The sequence below is a fragment of the Oryctolagus cuniculus genome, chromosome 2 (assembly GCF_051225735.1).
Source record: "Oryctolagus cuniculus isolate XC-2025 breed Fujian yellow rabbit chromosome 2, ASM5122573v1, whole genome shotgun sequence".
Taxonomy (NCBI): Eukaryota; Metazoa; Chordata; class Mammalia; order Lagomorpha; family Leporidae; genus Oryctolagus; species Oryctolagus cuniculus.
This window is the reverse complement of record NC_142868.1, coordinates 74,897,900-74,918,043: the sequence shown is the minus strand read 5'-3', so window position 1 is coordinate 74,918,043 and position 20,144 is coordinate 74,897,900. Positions and strand designations below refer to the sequence as shown.

At 40.4% G+C, this 20,144-nt stretch overlaps 2 protein-coding genes across 2 annotated transcripts in view; one reads left to right on the top strand and one right to left on the bottom strand.

The window, feature by feature from the left end:
* Positions 1-7,003, bottom strand: part of LOC100339452 (disintegrin and metalloproteinase domain-containing protein 20) — a 36,825-nt gene extending 29,822 nt beyond the window's left edge. Inside the window, exon 1 of the mRNA XM_089327017.1 lies at positions 6,877-7,003. Within this exon, the coding sequence (XP_089183143.1) occupies positions 6,877-7,003 (127 nt within the window). The remainder of the gene's footprint in view (positions 1-6,876) is intronic.
* Positions 7,004-17,745: 10,742 nt separating this feature from the next.
* Positions 17,746-19,752, top strand: LOC100339207 (disintegrin and metalloproteinase domain-containing protein 25). The gene has a single exon (XM_008251124.4). It carries the CDS (start codon positions 17,746-17,748, stop codon positions 19,750-19,752), a length of 2,007 nt encoding a protein of 668 aa, XP_008249346.3.
* Positions 19,753-20,144: the final 392 nt, after the last annotated feature.

The following is a 20,144-nucleotide window of genomic DNA, read 5'->3' as shown; positions in this document are numbered from 1 at the left end:
TCCCCTCCTCCTTTGTCAAGCAAAAAAAAATCAAATTATTAATTTTGAGAAACAACTCATCTATAGTCTGAATATTCAGAATTTAGGTTATTTTGAGTTTTCTGGTAATCTCTGACAAATCTGGAAAAAGATGACAGTGTCTAGGTTAGTTCACGTCACATGGGAACTGACTAGTAAATGTTCACTAAATTAACCAATCATTCAAATCAACAAACATTTACTGAACTAAACTCTGAGGAAAAGCCAAGACGAAAAGGTCTGCATCCTTAACTGCAGTTGACCTTGTGGAGCTGACTGGGCATACTTAAGAGTCAACGGCATAAGAGTGCAGCACGAAACTCGTAATGGAATAGCTAACCAGTTATGTGGTGGGTAACACGTAGTGAAGAGTTTCTGAGCAAAAAGTAGATATTTTAGCAGAGATAAGCAAGTTGGCATTTTATAGCAGTGATGATTTGAATCTGATGAAAGTGCGCTAAGCTTTGGTAGAGAATCCATGGGAAGGGCTGCATGGAAGGAATACAAATAGGGAAAAGAATCCTTTTCCTGGGAGAGAATGTTTTCCTATGAAGACAGTGGGGTTGCTTTTGTCATACTAATCAGTGGTCTTTTGTTATATCATAGAAGCAAAATGCCTCGAGTATTCCCTAGGACTCTGAAGACTACAATAAAATAGATTAGCTAATTCAAGCTTTGAAACATTAGATAATAGGGACTATTGTCGTGTCATGACCAGATAAACTGCCTCCCTTTATGCCAGCATCCATATAGGCTTTGTTCCATTCTTATATGTAGTTGGACTATAAAAAGTATTCTTGATCTTAGGAAAAAAATTTGTTTCGTTTTTTTTTTTTTTTTTTTTTTGACCGGCAGAGTAGACAGTGAGAGAGAGACAGAAAGGTCTTCCTTTTTCCGTTGGTTCACCCCCAAAGTGGCCACGACGGCCGGCGTGTTGCAAAGCCAGGAGCCAGGTGCTTCCTCCTGGTCTCCCATATGGGTGCAGGGCCCAAGCACCTGGGCCATCCTCCACTGGACTCCTGGGCCTCAGCAGAGAGCTGGACTGAAAGAGGAGCAACCGGGATGGAATCCAGCACCCCAACTGGGATTAGCCCAGTGAGCCGCGGCGCCAGCTGAAGAATGGCTAGTTTTAAACACATACATTTTGGTGACTAAGAACAAGAGCAGTACAACCAATCTCCATTTGCCATGGAGTCTAAAGTAAAAAAATGAACAGAAACATATCTACTATTGGAGGAAAAATTGTCATTATCCTTCCAAATAGTACTAGACACACTCAAGGAGGTGTGCTGAACATAGAAGAGAAAGTCCTTTTTTTAATGTTTAAGGAACTGTGTAAGGCTGCTGCATGTCTTCATTTTCCTTTCTTTCATTTAAGTTTTTTTTTTTTTTTTTTTTTTTGGACAGGCAGAGTGGACAGTGAGAGAGAGAGACAGAGAGAAAGGTCTTCCTTTGCCGTTGGTTCACCCTCCAATGGCCCCTGCGGCCGGCGTGCTGCGGCCGGCGCACTGTGCTGATCCGAAGGCAGGAGCCAGGTGCTTCTCTTGGTTTCCCATGGGGTGCAGGACCCAAGCACTTGGGCCATCGTCCACTGCACTCCTGGACCACAGCAGAGAGTTGACCTGGAAGAGGGGCAACCAGGATAGAATCTGGGACCCCGACCAGGACTAGAACCCGGTGTGCCAGTGCTGCAGGCGGAGGATTAGCCTATTAAGCTGCGGAGCCCGCCTCTTTCATTTAAGTTTTAAGAAATATTTATTCTAGTGGCTGGCACCATGGCGCAGTAGGTTAATCCTTGCCTGTAGCACCAGCATCCCATATGGGTGCTGGTTCTAGTTCTGGCTGCTCCTCTTCCAATCCAGCTCTCTGCTGTGGCCTGGGAAAGCAGTGGAGGATGGCCCAAGTGCTTGGGCCCCTGCACTTGCATGGGAGACTTGGGGCAGGGAGGAAGCTCCTGGCTTCAGATCAGATCAGCTCCGGCTGTTGCAGCCTTTTGGTTTTGGGGAGGCAAATAGTGGATGGTAGAACTTTTCCTCTTTCTCTCCTTCACTCTGTCTATAACTCTACCTCTCAAGTAAATAAATAAAATTTTAAAAAATGGTGGGGCTAGGGAGAAAAGTCAGAAGAGAGACTAGTTATGAGCTTATTGCAAATGTTTGATGCTAAATGTTTTAGTTTAAACTTTGACAGTGCACAAAAAACTGTGGACACATCAGAAGCCGAGACTGCATAAAAGGGAGTTTTAAGAAAGAGGCATCATAAAATGAAGTACAAAGAGGAAGCGGTTATAGGAAAATTGAATAAACTTCATTATGAAATTAAATATATGATTCAGTTTATATAGAATCCGTATACACATGTCAACATGCCACACACACACATACACACCCCTAAATTCCTGGGGTTCAAACAATATTTGGGGAAGAAGTAGAAAAACAGAATGAGCCAATCTTGTGCTACCACTTACTAGGTATTTGAGCTTGGGAAAGTTCTTGACCCCCTCTCTGCCTCTGTATCCTTATCTCTGATGTAGAAGCAATCACAGTATCTCCCTTGTACAGTTATTAAGAGAATTAAATTAGTTAATTTATGTGAAGCACATAGAACAGTGCCTCACATGTGAAGAAAATAGAATTGTTTGTTATTAGCAGCTTGTAAACTCTGGCTGCCTTTCTTCTGTGTTGTTCAGGTAATTCATGTACACATTTAATTTTTATCACAGTGCTTGAATACAGGCATATAGACCTTTACAATTTCTCTAAATCTTTTTAAAATTATTAATATAAGAGAATAGATTTCATGTATTTCATAGGTACAATTCTAAGAATGTAACCATAATTCCTTCCTTCCCCCTCCCCTTTCTTAGTCCTCCTCCTCACACTTAGTATAATTTTATCAACTAAATGAGAAGACAAGGATAATGCAGGAAAACAGTGGGGAAATCTACCCACTCCCACCCCAGACTCACCCACAGGCAAACCACGCTCTAGCATCATTCAGCTTTTCTAAACCATCTGGTGAATTCAGGACTCCCTATGTTGGCAGAAGCAGTCCTCCTTCCTGAAGGGGCTGTTCCTCCTTTATCAGGAACATACCTGCTCATGCTTCAAGACCCAATCTGTGGTCAGTTACTCTAGGGAGCTGAGGCATGCTCCATCTTCTGACCCATGTTTCACTGGAGGACTCAGTGAATTCTTCTACCATGGCAATTGCCGTGGTGTATTACAACTGTCTACTACTTGTCCATGAACTGGACCATGAAAGTCTCAGTTTTGGGGCTGGCACTGTGGCATACCAGGTAAAGCTCCCACCTGCAGTGCTGGCATCCCATATAGGCGCCAGTTTGAGACCTGCTGTTCCTCTTCCAATCCAGCTCTCTGCTATGGCCTGGGAAAGCAGTGGAAGATGGCCCAAGTCCTTGGGCTCCTGTACCACGTGCAAGACCTGGAAGAAGCTCCTGGCTCCTGACTTTGGTTTGGCGCAGCTCCAGCTGTTGAAACCATCTGGGGAGTGAACCAGCAGATGAAGACCTCTCTCTGCCTCTGCCTCTCTGTAACTCCCCCTTTCAAATAAATAAATAAATAAATAGTTTTTTAAAAATAAAGTATCAGTTTTTTATTCTTTCATATCCATTACACAGCACAGTACTTGCCACATGAAAAATGAATCAATAAGTGATGAATGATTGGCCTGGACCTGCCCTCTGCTCTTCTTGCCTTGTAAATTGGTCCCACATTCTTCAGGCTGTTTCTTATCTAAATTAAAATCATTATTTGAAAGCTAAATCTGAGCACCATCCTTTTTGAAATTAAATTAGCATCATTGCTAGTTTTCAAGCTTCTTCAATATGCTTATTGAATAAATTAATTACCACTATTCATTAAACTCAAAGCATATAGGGTCATTTAGGCTTCTTCTTCTAGGATTTTAAACTCTGTATTCAGAAGATATAAAATAAAATAGTTTGATGACTTTTACCTTTTTATAAATGTTTTTTCTTTGTCTTTTATTAACTAATTCTGATTAGGTTTCATATATGAGATTTTGCTTTTTGTGATTCTCTTCTCCTGATTGGTCCTGGGGTAGGATCCCCCAGCAAGTATTCTTGCAACTGAGAATTATACAGTCCAAGCTTTTACAACACAGGTGCACACACAGACACACACTCGCATCTAAGGCACAAGGCACAAGATGTCAACATTTTCAAACAGCTTTTCAAAAATCAACTCTACCCTTCTCAAACAGTCTGGTGGTAAAATAGAAGTTGTTCACTGCAAAAACTCTGACTGGATTACTTATGGGTCATTCCTGCTGAGACAGGAGGCCTCAGCACTGGCTGCCTGTGCTTTTCTCCATTGCTATCACTGGATTTTGTAAGTTTACCTAACATGAAGCAAGCTGGTGCACATGATCTGCTCCTATGCTAAGGCCACTGACTTGCCAGAGAAGACAAATCATTAGGAGTGTCAGGCAGATTGGACAGTTTGTTGGATATGTCAATGCCTCCATAAAACTTGCCATAATTAAACTACAAGTATGTGGAGCTAAAAATAAATGTATTGTATTGGCTGTAAAACTTTTGATATCAGTTTCAAACTTTCCCTGTAACTGAAAATATTAATATTTGCAATTCTTTATAGCATTGAATGGCTGTTCCCTGGAAAAAGTACAAAAATTCTAAACTTTATTCTTATGTGTCTTTTCATTCATTAAGCCAGTTTGTGTATCCAGTTTGTTTGTTTGTTTGTTTGAAAGAAAGAGCTATACACAGAGAGAGGAAGAGACAGAGAAAAAGGTCCTGCATCTGCTGGTTCATTCACCAAATGGCTGCAATGGCTAGAGCTGAGCTGATCTGAAGCCAGGAGCCAGGAGCCAGGAGCCAGGAGCTTCTTCTGGGTCTCCCACATGGGTGCAGGGGTCTAAGTACTTGCACCATCTTCTACTATTTTCCCAGGCTATAAGCAGAGAGCTGGATCAGGACATGAACCAAGCCACATGGGATACTGGCTCCTCAGGCAGAGGCTCCACCTCGTACACCACAGCACTGACCCCTCCTGTTTTAAATTCTACAGACACCACACAAAACCATATCTCTTCATATATAGTATCACTAGTTTCTCCCTGGAAACACAGAAGGATTACAGCATCTACATATCTGTATCTTTGGACACCAGAATGTTTTGCTTTCTTCCTTATTCTTTTCTAAATACCTGTAAAAAGATAGAGATAAAGATCTATCAAATTTATACTTAAAAAATAGTAGATCCTATTGGCTACAAGAGGCATATAGAAATAATCAAATAATAATCTATCAGTATTTATTGTCATCCCACATCCCAAATATAACTATACATGCCATTTCACCTGTAAATAAAAAGACATAGAGAAGAATAACTATGTGTGTCCTGAGCAGGAGGGGAAGAAAAATCTCATGAGAGCTTTTCTTTTATGCCAACTAGGTGAATTCTAAATGTTATGAACTCACTGTAAACTTTGAATTATTATCTGAACCAGAGCCCTGACACTAAGCATTGGCTCCCCAGGATTTCATCTCCCACCTTCCTTAAGATTTTATTTGATGTCTTTATACCCAGGACTTAGAGAGGAAACCAGAACGCAAACCCACTGAATACTCTGTCAAAATCCTGAACTGAAGTAATCCTAACCCAAATTTTTGCCTAAAACCAACAAAGAGAAGGTTCGAATCACTTTTTCAAACATGTTAAAATGTGAATCCTCATTTTCAAATATTATTTTTCTATAAATACTGCTGTTTGGGGAATCACCCATTTATTTTATTTATTTATATCTCAAAGGCAGAGAGACAGAAACAGATGGATCTTCCATATGCTGCTTCACTTCCAAAAAGACCTGCAACAGGCAGTGGCTGGCACAAACCAAAGCCAGGAGTAAGGAACTCCATCTAAATCTGCCATTTGGGTGTCAGGAACCCAAGTACTTGAGCCATCACCTGCTGCCTCCTAAGATGCACATAGGCAGGAAGATGGATTGGAAGTGGAGTAGATTGGACTTGAATCAGGCACTCCGAAATGGGATGCAGGTGTCACAAGTAGCATCTTATCTGATACTGAAACAGTTATCCCAAGAATCACTTTCATGGGCTGGCATTTTGGTGCAGCTTGTTAAGCAGCCATATCAGAGGGCTAGTTCAACTCCCTGGTTCTAGGCTTCTGATCCAGCAACCTGCAAATGAGAAGACAACAAATTATAGCTCAAGTACCTGGTCCTCTACTGCCAGTATGGAGACCTGGATGGAATGTCTGGTTCCTGGCTTTGGCTTGGCCTATTCTCTAGCTGTTGTAGCCATTTGGAGAGTGAAACAGTAGATGGAAGATTCTCTCTCTCTCTCTCTCTCTTTCTCTCTTTCTCTCTTTCTCTCTTTCTCTCTCTTTCTCTCTTTCTCTCTCTCTTACTTTCTCTCTGTTTCTCTGTCTCTCTGCCTTTCAAATAAATAAATCTTTTTAGAAATAGTTTATATTAAATCTAAAAATTTGGTTTTGCTCCATTGATCTCCCATACCCATGGCATCAACTGGCAAATTTCTCAGAACAACTGTGACACAAGATGTCTGATGCTGGGAAGTAGAGCCAACAATGAGTTCTTAAGTCCAGTTAAGCTATGCAGAAAATCAGCACAGTTACCCACCCATAGCTGTGTCCTTGGAGTATGGGAGGGATTCTGAGAACTAAAACTTTGTTTTGTGTTGTAGCAGAAGATGGACTCAAATGAATGCAACAGCTGCTAAGTCACAAAATTAAAACTAAACATAAGTAAATGAAAACCAACCCAATAAAGTCTATTCCTAGATAATCTGAACCTGAGAAAAACCCCACCCACCCTGCACTGTGGGGATCCAGAAGTAGTGTTTATACTTTTCAACGGAGAAGAAGCCAGCATGTTCAGAGGGCATGTACCTGGCACTTCGAGTGGAGGAACCTGAGCCTGTGAATGGATAAGAACCCATGATGTGGTGAGAAATCAGATAAGGAGGAAGGGGTGAGGAGAGAATCAATCACTGGAAAGCAATGCTGCAGGAAGATGAAATATCATTGATATCTGGATTCAGAGGCTTTACAAATCCTGTAGAGAATAAAAACAAAGTTTGCAGTGAAATGCTGCAGGGTTAGAACATGAGGAATGGAATCCAATAAAAAGTGTGGAAACTAAGAGAAACTTGAAGGAGAGACAGGTGCTTTCGCATAGCTATGCAGGTTGGAGCAGTGATGGTAGAGCTCCAGTAATAAGAGTCCCAGCTAGGGTGGATGGTGTTCATGGAAAGCAGACTCCAGGCACAAAGGTATTAGGAATGAGTAGCGATCTTTTGGCCCAAGCAGTTGAGGACTGTGGACTTCAGATTTTCAAGACATGGACTTGGCCATCATTCTGGGATAACCTTCAGCAGAGCACTGAGAACTGGTGAATTAGCCACTTTACCACCAGCCCTCGCTGGAGCTAGATGCTCCCTTCATTGTTAATCCATCATTGCCCTTGTCCTTGGTAAAAAGTTTGGGGGTACACTAGTATCTGAGTGAGTCAGAGCTTTGCAGCTGGCAGGCAAGGCCAAATGTTCTCTTTGCCCACAGTTGTCATATGTTGCTCATGGAAGTATTAATTCCCACAGCTACTTTGGAAAAACAGTAGGCCAGTGTCTTATGAGACTAATTACTCCCCAAAAAGCTAACCACAAAATTAGCCTACCACTCCGCATTTTCACTCTTCAACAGGTAGCCCTGTTAAAAAATGAAAACTTGGGCTTAAATGGAGAAACTTGAACAGGAATGTTTAGAGTACCTATAATCATTATAATCTCAAACTGGAAATTAACAAAATATCAATCTGTGAGTGAATAGCTAAAGAAACTGTGATATGTGCATGCCATGGATTACAACTCAGGAACAAAAGGTACAAGCTATTGATACAAACTGGATGAACATCCAAGAAGTTACATAGTTGGGGGTGGAGTGGGTGAGGCAATCTAAAGAAATACATGCAATATATCATTTATTTAATAATCATGAGTATAATGTATAGAAATGGAAAACAAGAGTAGTAGTTGCCAGAGATTAGGGTTGGAAGAGAAGGTGTGGATGTAGTTGTAAAGGGGTAATAGGAGGAATCTTGTGGGGATGAGAAAGTATCTGGATTGTTGTTGTGGCTACAGAAAGCTATACTTTTGATAAAATTATATGAAGATGGGGCCAGCTCTGTGGCATAGTGGGTAAGGCTACCACCTGAAATGCTGGCATCCCATATGGGCTCCAGTTTGAGTCCCAGCTGCTCCACTTCTAATCCAGATCTTTGCTATGGCCTGGGAAAGCAGTAGAAGATGGCCCAAGTGCTTGGGCCCCTGTACCCGCATGGGAGACCTGGAAGAAGCTCCTGGTTCGTGGTTTTGGATTGGCACAGCTCTGGCCATCATAGCCATCTGGAAAGTGAACCAGCAGATGGATGTCCTCTTTCTCTCTGCCTCTGCCTCTTTATAACTGCCTTTCAAATAAACGAATAAATAAATAAATACATGTACATGTTTTTGCAACTTCCTGTGAATCTGTAACTATTTCAAAATAGAAAACAAAACAAAACCAATAGGGTAATAAGCAATATTGGACGAAGCATAAAAGAAGAGACAGAATCTTTTTGGAGAATAACTCGGCATAAGTTTTATTCAAATCTTTTATTTATTTGTTGGGAATCTCTAAGGATAAACAAGAAAAAGGCTATGTGCAAGTTTTTCATGGTGCTACTTTTTGGTAACAAATAAATGGATATAATGTAATTTTCCAGGACATTTGAAAAAAAATGAATGATATCCAGAAGCACACTTATCCAGTGAAAACCAGCAGTCATTAAATGTAATGATAAACACACACACACACACACACACACACACACATATACACACACAAAGTAGTAGAAGATAAAATGCATACTAGTAAGGAGAGGTGTGGATGTTTATTGTAAGAGCTAAAATGCCCACATTCCATATCTGTGTGTCTGGATTTGAGACCTAGCTCCAAATCCAGTTCCAGTTTCTTGCTAATGGGTACCATGGGAAGAAGCAGATGATGGCTCAAATAGTTGGGTCTCTGCCAACAACATAAGCCACCTAAATTGAGTCTCTCACTCCTGGTTTCATTCTGCCATTGTGGTACTTTGAGTACTCAACCAGCAACTGGGAGAACTCTTTCTGTCTCTCTGCTTTTCAGAATAAATGAATAAATCATTAAATAATTAAATGTACAGATGAATTAATAAAGTGGCATAAAACCAGGGCACCAGATAGAATGTATTAGCTTTATGAAAAACAGAAGGAAAGGAAATATGTAATAATTATGTATATATTATATAAAAATTTTCATATGAAAATCTGAAACTTTTCTGTATATTGTTTTCTAAATATAATTTCAGTTTTGTAAAGAAGAGTAGCTAATGATAAAATATCCATTGAAGATACTGGAAAATAATTGTGGGTCATCTGTGAAACAAGCCTGATGGATAAAAGAGACCAAACTGGTAAGTACATATTTTACAAAGTCTACCTAAAAGGTATCCTGTATAAGGATACCTTATACAGGCAATATCTCTACCTTACACCTTATACAAAACTCAACTCAATATTGAACAAGATACTAAATCTACAATATGATACCCTCAAATTATTAGAGGAAAATATCATAGAAACTCTGTGACACATTGGCATAGGCAGAGGCAATCAAAGCCGCAATAGATAAAATGGGATTACATCAAGCTATGAAGCTTTATATACAAGAAACAACTAGTGGTCTTGGGATTGAACTCCAGCCAGCAGTATGGTTGAAGAAATAAGAGAGAACTCCCGGTCCTCACACATTGTCTCTTTTTTTTTTAAGTTTGACAGTCTTTTAGATTTTTATAATCACTTTTGTATTCATTCTAGAGAACTAAGGGAATGCAGTACAGTAGATGTGGGAATTTCAGACTCTCAGATTTGTTAATTTGTTGTTTGGATTTGTTAATTTCCTTTAAACAATTTTTATTTGTAAAAAGGGAATAAATTTCACGTATTTCAAATATACACTTTTAAGAGTATAATACTTACCACTTCACCATCCCTCCCACCAGGCATTCTTCTTTTCTTCTTTTTCTTTTAATTTTTACGATGATGTAGTTTCTATTTTCATTATATTTACAAGCTTAACCCTCCACTAAATACATAATTCAACATGAATTTTATTGAATTTATTGAATTTTATATGAATTTATTGAATCCAATGATGCATCAGAAAGATCATTCACCCAGACCAAGTAGGATTTATCCCTTTTATGCAGTGAAGGTTCAACATATGCAAATCATAAATGTGATACAACACATTAGCAAACTGAAGAATAAATACTATTTGATTATCTAAATTTATGCAGAGAAAACATTTGATAAAATACAATATCCTTTCATGATAAAAAAAAAACCTTAAACAAAATGTGTGTAGAAGGAACATACCTAAACACAAGCAAAACAGTATACAACAAAACTGCAGCCAGCATAATTGAACAGAGAAAAGTTGGAAGCATTTCCACTAAAATCTGGAACCAAACAGGTATGCCCATTATCACCATTACTATTCAATATAGTGGAAGTTTTAGAGTCTTACATAACAAAAAGAAATCAAAGTGATACAAATGGGGAAGAAGAAAGTAAAATCATCCCTGTTTGCTTATGATATGATCATATACGTAGAAGAACCAAAAGATTCCACTAAGAGATTACTGGAACTTCTAAGAGAGTTTGGCAAAATTGCAGGATAAAAAATCAACACTCAAAAATCAGTAGCCTTTGTATACAGCATAACATAATAATAGCATGGCTGAGAAAGAATGTGCATGTTGTCTTTGAAAGGGAAACCTCTCCAAGATGGCTGCATGGGATATAGCCGATGCTACAATAAAGATGTACACTGCAGTTTTCATTCGGTAACTTGTCTGAATCCCATTTTGGCTATTTTGAAAGACTGAACATTTATTGATGATGAATGACTTGAACTGCTAAAATATTTTAAATCCTCTGTGGAATCCAGTGTAAAATTTACAATTACATCTCTGTGTTATCCCCAAGCATGACTTTTTAAAATCAGTTGATAGCTTTCACTTAACAAAGAAACAGAAGAACAAAAGAGCAGATGCCAGTCACCTCAACAAAGACCAGCCAAGAGCACATGCTGTGCCAGATGTGGGAATACAACAATGAAGAACATAGTCACTGCCTTCATGGATCCAGTACTCCAGCAAAGAAATTATAGACAAGAATCAAACTCTGACCAGACTCCTCTGAATAAATTCTGGCCAAGAACTAGCAATGAGAATTACTTGACTTCATGACTGGCATGATTATTTACATAAAGAATTAGAGACATAATCATATGCATTCTGTTCTTGGAGGAGAGAACACATTTCTCATTGCAAGTCAAATTCTTTGTGTCTTCTGGAAAAACCACAGAACCACAAAAGGAAATGAATATAAGTTATAGTACCAATTTGTTTGACAAAATATTTTGTACTGCTTCCCTTTCCCCAAAGATAGCATAGTAAAATCTCTAAGCCATATGATTCAATGAAACTCTTCAGACAGCCTAAAAATAATTATGTTGTCTAACATTACCCAAATCTGTCTCTGTGTCCTATTCAATAAATAAATAATTTCTAGAAAGAATTTAGAAAATAGGCCAAAGGAAAAGAAAAACAAAATATTGCAAAACTTACAGAATGTAGCAAACCAGCACTCAGATGGCAGTTTATCTTTTTTTATTTATTTTTTATTTTTGACAGGCAGAGTTAGACAATGAGAGAGAAACAGAGAAAGGTCTTCCTTTTTCCGTTGGTTCACCCTGCAAGTGGCCGCTATGGCTGGCGTGTTGCAGCCGGCGCGCTGCGCTGATCTGAAGCCAGGAGCCAGGTGCTTCTCCTGGTCTCCCATGTGGGTGCAGGGCCCAAGGACCTGGGCTATCCTCCACTGCCCTCCCGGGCCACAGCAGAGAGCTGGACTGGAAGAGGAGCAACCAGGACAGAATCCGGCGCCCCGACGGGGACTAGAACCTGGGGTGCTGGCGCCGCAGGCGGAGGATTAGCCTATTGAGCCATGGTGCCCGCTTTCAGATGGCAGTTTATGCCAATAAACGTCTACGTTTAAAAAGAATATATTTTATTTTACAACTCAGGCACTATAAAAATAGGAAAAATATAAATGCAAAGGTGATGGAAGGAGGTAAAGTGATTAAAATCTTAAGAAATGGAGAGATGTTTGAAAATAGAAAATATCAATGAAAATAAAAGTTGGTTTTTGGAAATACAAACAAAATTCGGCCAGCATTGTGGCATACTGAGTAAAGCCACCTCCTGCAGTGCTGGCATCCCATATGGATGTCAATGCAAGTCCTGGCTGCTCCACTTCTGATCCAGCTCCCTGCTAATGCGCCTGGGAATGCAGCTGAATATGGTCCAAAGTCCTTGGGTCTGTGCACCTACATGGGAGACCTGGAAGAAGCTTTTGGCTCCCGGCTTTGTATTGGCCCAGCTCTGGCCACTGTAGCCATTTGGGGAGTGAGCCAATGGATGGAAGAGATCTCTCTCTCTCTCTCACTCTGCTTCTTCCTCTGCCACTGCCATTACAGGGGAAAGTGTTATAGGGGAGCAGCATGAGCAAAAGTACATAAAGTGAAGTGATTCTATTGTTTATAGGGAACATATAGAAAGAGGATACAGAAATTAGATGTATTTATATTGAAGAGTATTTTCATATTGAATAGTTTGGTTGAAGTGGTGAGGCCAGAATGGAGAGGAATCTTAGCCAGTTTACATGTTCTATAGAACTGAGTGAATGGTGTTGCTGGGCAGCTAAATCTACAACTTAATCAAATACAGGAGGGGTTTGACATTTCCCTTTGTCCTCTGAGGTCTCATATATAAGTTTTTGTTCAGAGAGTGGGTGTTACAAGAGGTCTATGACTGTAACCTAGAAAGATCATGGGAAATATCAATTCATCTGGTGGTTAAGTCATTCAAGAGTTTACCTCTGAAGGAGAGAAGTAGGGTAGACATTTGCCTCGATGGCTAAGTTGACACTTAGGCTTCCTATATCTCATAAGGGTGTGCCGGGATCATGTTCTGGCTCTACTTTCTTTTATTTATTTATTTGACAGGTGGAGTTATAGACAGTGAGAGAGAGAGAGAGAGAGAGAGAGAGAAAGGTCTTCCTTCTGCTGGTTCATTCTCCAAATGGCCACTACTGCTGGTGCTGTGCCAATCCGAAGCCAGGAGCCAGATGCTTCTTCCTGGTCTCTCATGCAGGTGCGGGAGCCCAAGCATTTGGGCCATCCTCCACTGCCCTCCTGAGCCATAGCAGAGAGCTGGACTGGAAGAGGAGTAGTCAGGACTAGAACCCAGCACCCATATGGGATGCCTGCGTCGCAGGCAGAAGATTAACCAAGTGAGCCACGGCACTGGCCGCTGGCTCCACTTTCAACTCGAGCTTCCTGCTGTTGCACTCTCTGGAAAGCACCAGGTGATGGCTCAAATGGTTTGGTCTTGGCCATGCACTTGGGAGACCTGGGTTGAGTTCCTCATTCCTGGCTTAGCCCTGGCTGTTTCATTTGGGGAATTAATCAGCAGCAATATCTCTTCTCTTCTCTCTTTCTCTTTCTCTCTCTATGTATGTGTGTGTCTCCATCCTTCCCCCCTCCCTCCTTTCCTTCCTCCTTCCTTCTCTCTTTCCTTTTCGAATATATAAAAGTAAATTTTAAAAGAAGGAAAGAACCACGAATATTTATGCGTACATCAGTACACACACACACACACACGCACATGCCACAATTCTTTACCTGGTATTCATGCCCTTTATTACTTCCTGTTCTACTCTACTCATTTGGTTCACAGCTTCTAAATAGTTTTTACTGTTTTCTTACCAATAATTTTAAAAACACTGAATTGGACTCTAAATGAGAGGAAGTAGCTGATAATTAGGTTAAAGAGTTTCACTAATATGAAACTGTGGGAAAAGGAAATAAAAATTTATAGAAAATGATGTATGATAGTCTACTTTAAAGTATGATTATATTGGGGCTAGCACTGTAGCATAACAGGTAAAGCTTCTGGCTGCAATGCCGGCATCCCATATGGTTGCTGGTTCAAGTCCTGGCTGCTCCATTTCTGATACAGCTCTCTGCTATGGCCTGGGAAAGCAGTAGAAGACAGCCCAAGCCCTTGGGCCTCTGCACTCACATAGGAGACCCAGAAGAAGCTCCTGTCTCCTGACTTCGGATCGGAGCAGCTCCAGCTGTTGTGACCATTTGGGGAGTGAACCAGTGGATGGAAGACTCTCTCTCTCTCTCTCTTCCCCTCTCTCTCTCTCTCTCTCTCTCTGACTCTCTGTAACTCTTTCAAACAAATAAATAAATCTTTTTTTAAAAAAAAAGTATAATTTGGCCGGCGCCACGGCTCAATAGGCTAATCCTCCGCCTTGCGGCGCGGGCACACTGGGTTCTAGTCCCGGACGGGGCGCCGGATTCTGTCCCGGCTGCCCCTCTTCCAGGCCAGCTCTCTACTATGGCCCGGGAGTGCAGTGGAGGATGGCCCAAGTGCTTGGGCCCTGCACCTGCATGGGAGACCAGGAGAAGCACCTGGCTCCTGCCTTTGGATCAGCACAATGCGCCAGCTGTGGTGCGGCGGCCATTGGAGAGTGAACAAATGGCAAAAAGGAAGACCTTTCTCTCTGTCTCTCTCTCTCACTATCCACTCTGCCTGTCAAAAAATAAAAAATAAATAAAAAATAAAAAAGTATAGTTATAGAATTATACTAAATTAGAATGGAAATGTTAGATTCTCTTGGAATATGTCATCTTTGGACTCATTGAATAAGTTTTAAAGGTAATTAAAAAAACCATATGGGTTTTCCATATACTTGCTAAGCACAATAAAAAACTGGATAAAGTTAGCAGAGAAGGAAACAGTAAATCAGAACCATTTGCTTACAGTTTTTATAGGATTGATTTGGAAGATTGTTGTAAAACTAAGGAAGAATGGTGGATAATGGTATAATTATGTTGACCATCAGTTTACTTATTTGGATGTAGCTTTCTTAATCAAAGTAAATAAAAATGAAAGACCTAGTTAGTGTGTATGGTACCCAGGAATTCTGAGAATGGGGAACTTCCACTCTGCTGCTTTCACATTGTGTGGATAAAAGTTTTTGTAAAATTACATAGGATTATGGGGCTCTCCATAAAGAAGTACAAACAGAGAAGAGATTGTTATTGCATTCCATGAACTGAAGAGTCCATGTTATAGGAGACTGATTTGGGGGAGAAGAGGTCAACTTGTAATCAAAGTACAAGAAAAATCAAAGAGAAATGAGTCCAGGTGCTAAATCTGGCATCACTCATTTTTGCACTGCCTCCTATGAGGAGTCATACTGATCAATGTGTTTTAGATCCCTCATTGCAGATTTCACTTTCCTCCACCTTTTTTCTCTTTCCTCAGATACACTGGTCATTGTTAACCTCATTACTTTAGTGATGTGATGAAGACTGTGAGTATTGTCAGTAGACAAACAAAACTTGACGTTTTACATGTAAAATATTAAATGCAATTTTGCACAGAACTAAAGTGTATCTTTGCCCCAACACTGTTCCTAAATTTATACTCCACATCATTAATTTATTGAAGCCTATATCCATCACCTATGTTTACAAGTGTGTAATATAGTGTCTGCAAATTATGTGTTTTATTAATCCTTGATTCAAGAACAAAGCAACAAATCAACAAAGGTAGCCAGGTGCTGTGTTGGATCAGATTTCTTACTTTCAAAAATATGTGAAGGTAATTTGTGATAGTAATGAAATATTTTTGTATATTTGTGTCTATAAGAGCTCTGTAAATGTATTGTTATTTCTGAGATAAATACATTTGAAGGTCACCATCTGAAGCTGGGTACTTTGTAATCTTTAAAGCCAGATATTTTTATTCCATTGCCCTAGTACAATGATATTACCACCTCCAAGGCATTCCTCATATCTCTTGTAGTTCACTGATTTCATTTTCCTTTACAAAGGCACTTTGCTTTGTTTTTAGTATGACCTTGTCTGCCATTGTTATTTTCCCAGATAGTTCATTTCCATTGTATGTTGTCAGATGTTTTGGAAAATGTTATTTTTCCTGTGAGTATAGTCAAATAAAATATCATTGAGTAACATTTCTCAACCCAAGGTACTCTGCCTTCTATTCCATGATTGCCTATTTTTTTAGTGAATGACAGTATCCCTTAGAATAAATACTAATATTCTTGAAGGATAATTGATCATTTGCCATTTTATAGTTTTAAAGAGTTAAATACAGGATGAGAAATTACTTGTTGCATAGAAGTATATATCAAATATCATGGGGGAAATTATATAAATATATATATAATATATTTCATATATATAGTATTTTTTACCTATCTCTCCTGGGTGAGGTGACAAGTTTATCATTGAAAAGAAGTATCTATAGTTATTCCAAGTCAATATATATAAATAAAAACTCCCTCATCAAAATAGGATATGTTTACCTTTCCCTTAAGCCTCTTGAAAATTTTTATTGCAGAAATACCCACACAAACAAAGGGTCTTCAAAATGATCATGGCAAATATACATCATGAAAAAACTATCCATAAATTTCAAATTTTTGCCCCAAAGTAAATTTATTTATTTATTTATTATTTGACAGGTAGAGTTAGACAGTGAGAGAAAGAGACAGAGAGAAAGGTCTTCCTTCCATTGGTTCCCTCCCCAAATGGCCGCCACGGCCGGAGCTATACCAATCCGAAGCCAGGAGCCAGATGCCTCCTCCTGGTCTCCCATTCGGGTGCAGGGGCCCAAGGGCCCAGGCCATCCTCCACCGCCTTCCCAGGCCACAGCAGAGAGCTGAACTGGAAGAGGAGCAACTGAGACTAGAACCCGGTGCCCCTATGGGATGCTGGTGCCGCAGGCATAGGACTAACCAAGTGAGCCACGGTGCTGGACCCCAAAGGAAATTTTTTTTTAATTCCATCTTTCCATAAACTTTTTGAAGTTCAATCATCTTTGTGTGCTTGGAAAACAGTGTAATGAATCCAGATATCCTTCACCTAGGTTCAATATTTCTCAACCTGTGGCCAACTGTTATTATTTTTTATAACCACATTCTGTGTGTCTCCAATGTTTAAGAGCAAATCCAGTGCAGTATATTGATTCAGAATTGAATGAAAACACAATCTATTTTAACCCACACCATGTTTTTTCTTCTCTACACTCATTCATAATGCTACCCCGACTCTGTCCTGATTTTTATTTGTTCTTTCAGTTATGCTGCTGTGATGGATTGGCTCTGCCAGAAGACACACCATTAAAAGTCAGGCTGCAGACAACCTAGTCAGAAGGAGGAAACAGACCTCCAGTGCCTCCTGCCCTCCCCTCCTTTGCTCTCAGGCACAGCTCCACATGGCTGTGGCTGAAGTCCTGGTGCATGTGAGAATCACTCTCCTGACACTCTGGCTGGGAGTGTTTCCCTTCATTTCTGGATGGCCCCAGAAGGGGCACTCTCAATATCACAGCCACCCAGAAGTGGTAATACCCTTGAGGATAACTGGCACTGGGAAAGGTATGAAGACTCCAGGCTGGCTCTCCTATAGCCTGCACTTTGGGGGCCAGAGACACATTATCCACATGAAGGTGAAAAGGTTTTTAGTGTCCAGACACTTCCCTGTGTTCACCTACACAGACCAGGGAGCCCTCCAGGAGGATCAGCCTTATGTCCAGAGTGACTGCTACTATCACGGCTATGTGGAAGGAGAGCCAGAGTCCATTGTTGCTCTTAGCTCCTGTTTCGGGGGCTTTCAAGGAATGCTACAGATAAGTGACATTGTATATGAAATGAAGCCCAAAAGATTTTCTGCCACACATGAGCATCTGATTTATAGACTACATTACAATGAGACAGAATTGCCATCCATGAAATGTGGGTTAACAGAAGAACAGATAGCACAGCAACTGGTGTTTCACGAGACTAATAATGTCCCTCTCAAGCAAAGTAACTATGAGGGCTGGTGGACCTACAAACGGGCTGTAGAATTTTTTGTGGCTGTAGACCATCAACGATTCATTTACCAGAACAGGAATGCCTCAGTTGTGTTACAAGAAGTATTCATTATTGTGAATGAAATTGATGGCCTTTATGCTGCAATAGAGGTTGATTTCATTTTATGTGCACTGGCAATTTGGACTGAAAGAAACCCCATAAGATCAGAAAACCCAGAAAGATTGGTGGACTTATTTTGCGAATGGAAGTCAATATCTGTTAATCGACGAATAACAAACGATGTTGGACATCTTTTTATAAGGCAGTCATTTGGTAGTAAGTTTGGCGCAGCAACTCTTTTTGGAATGTGCTATTCCAATTTAAACTGTGGGGTTGACAGTTTTATGTTAGATGAGCAGTATTTTAGATTTGCACATTCCGTGTCACATGAGATTGGTCATAATTTTGGTATGAGACATGATGGTGCAGACTGTACATGTGGGAAGAGCCACTGTCTGATGTCTGAAGGAGAAAGTTTTGCAAGGTCATTTAGCAACTGCAGTTATGCTGCTTTTCAGGCAGTGCTATATGGATCGACCTGTCTGTACAATGCACCAAGTCTCCTGAAAGACATCTGTGGGAATGGCATACCTGAAACAGGAGAGCAGTGTGACTGTGGAACCTTTCAAATGTGTACAAATGATCCCTGTTGTCAGACAAACTGTACTCTGACACCTGGGGCTGTTTGTGGTTTTGGGCTTTGTTGCAAGGATTGCCAGTTCAGGGCATCAGGTGAATTGTGTAGAGAAAAAGAAAACGAATGTGATCTTCCAGAGTGGTGCAATGGAGAACAGCATGAGTGTCCAGAAGATGTGTTTATGCAGCATGGCTACAACTGCTCAGTGACTGGGGTCTGCTTCAACAAGACATGTCATGTCCGTAATGAACAGTGTAGGCAAGTTTTTGGCATGGAAGCTAAGGATGCAGATGAGGCATGCTACAGAGCAGTGAATACGTTGGGTGACCGTTTTGGTAACTGTGGTAATGACAGCAAAAAATATACAGCATGTAATAGTTCAGATATTCTGTGTGGAAGAATTCAGTGTGAGAATGTGAAAGACGTACCCGACTTGGCAGACCACACTACCGTGGTTTTGAGCCATGTCGGTAACCATGACTGCTGGGGCACTGAATTCCATTTTGGGATGACTGGTTCTGACATTGGTGTTGTGAAAGATGGCACAGAGTGTGGTGACAAAAGCATCTGTATGCACAGGAGGTGTGTCCCTGTCGGTAAACAACGTTGTTCAGCAAAAGGGCAGTGCAATGATAAGGGGGTGTGTAACAACAAGCAACACTGCCACTGTGACTCTAAGTGGGCCCCACCCTACTGCGAAGAAAAAGGCAATGGAGGTAGTTCTGATAGTGGCCCTCCCCCTCCAAGAGTAAAGGAAGAATCACCTACAAGAGGGAACAATCTGACACTACTGTTTTTGATTCCTCTTTTGCTTTTGCTTCTTTTGCTTGGTTTGATAATTTTTCTTTCCACTAAGAGAAAAGCTTCTGAGAGAGAAGAGAAGAAGAATGAGGCACCATCTCAGAAAGCACAAGATGCTGAGGCTCCGCCTCAGGAAACGGATACTAAGGCTACCTAAATAAAACTAGAATGTACAACATCTACCTAAGGTAGATTAGAAAAATTCACAGTTCCTGAAGATAACGCCAATCCCATTGGGATTTCCCTGATATTAACTTTTGGTGTCCTGGTGGTGAAAATGGCATTGCATGTGTCAGAGAAGACTTAAACCAAGTCTAAGAATCCATTATGTCACATTATGTCACATTCATAAACAAAAGCTAATAAAAAAGGATTAAATCAAAACATATCCCTACTTTCCATTAATTTTAAGAAATGTTGGAGGTTTATTTTTAGTGGGAAGACCCTCTCTGTGTTTCCTACCAAAGGCACTGCCAAGGATGGGGTGCATGGGGGTTCATTTGCTGTCCTTCAATTCCAAACCTCCTGCCTCTTTTCATCATGCTTTGT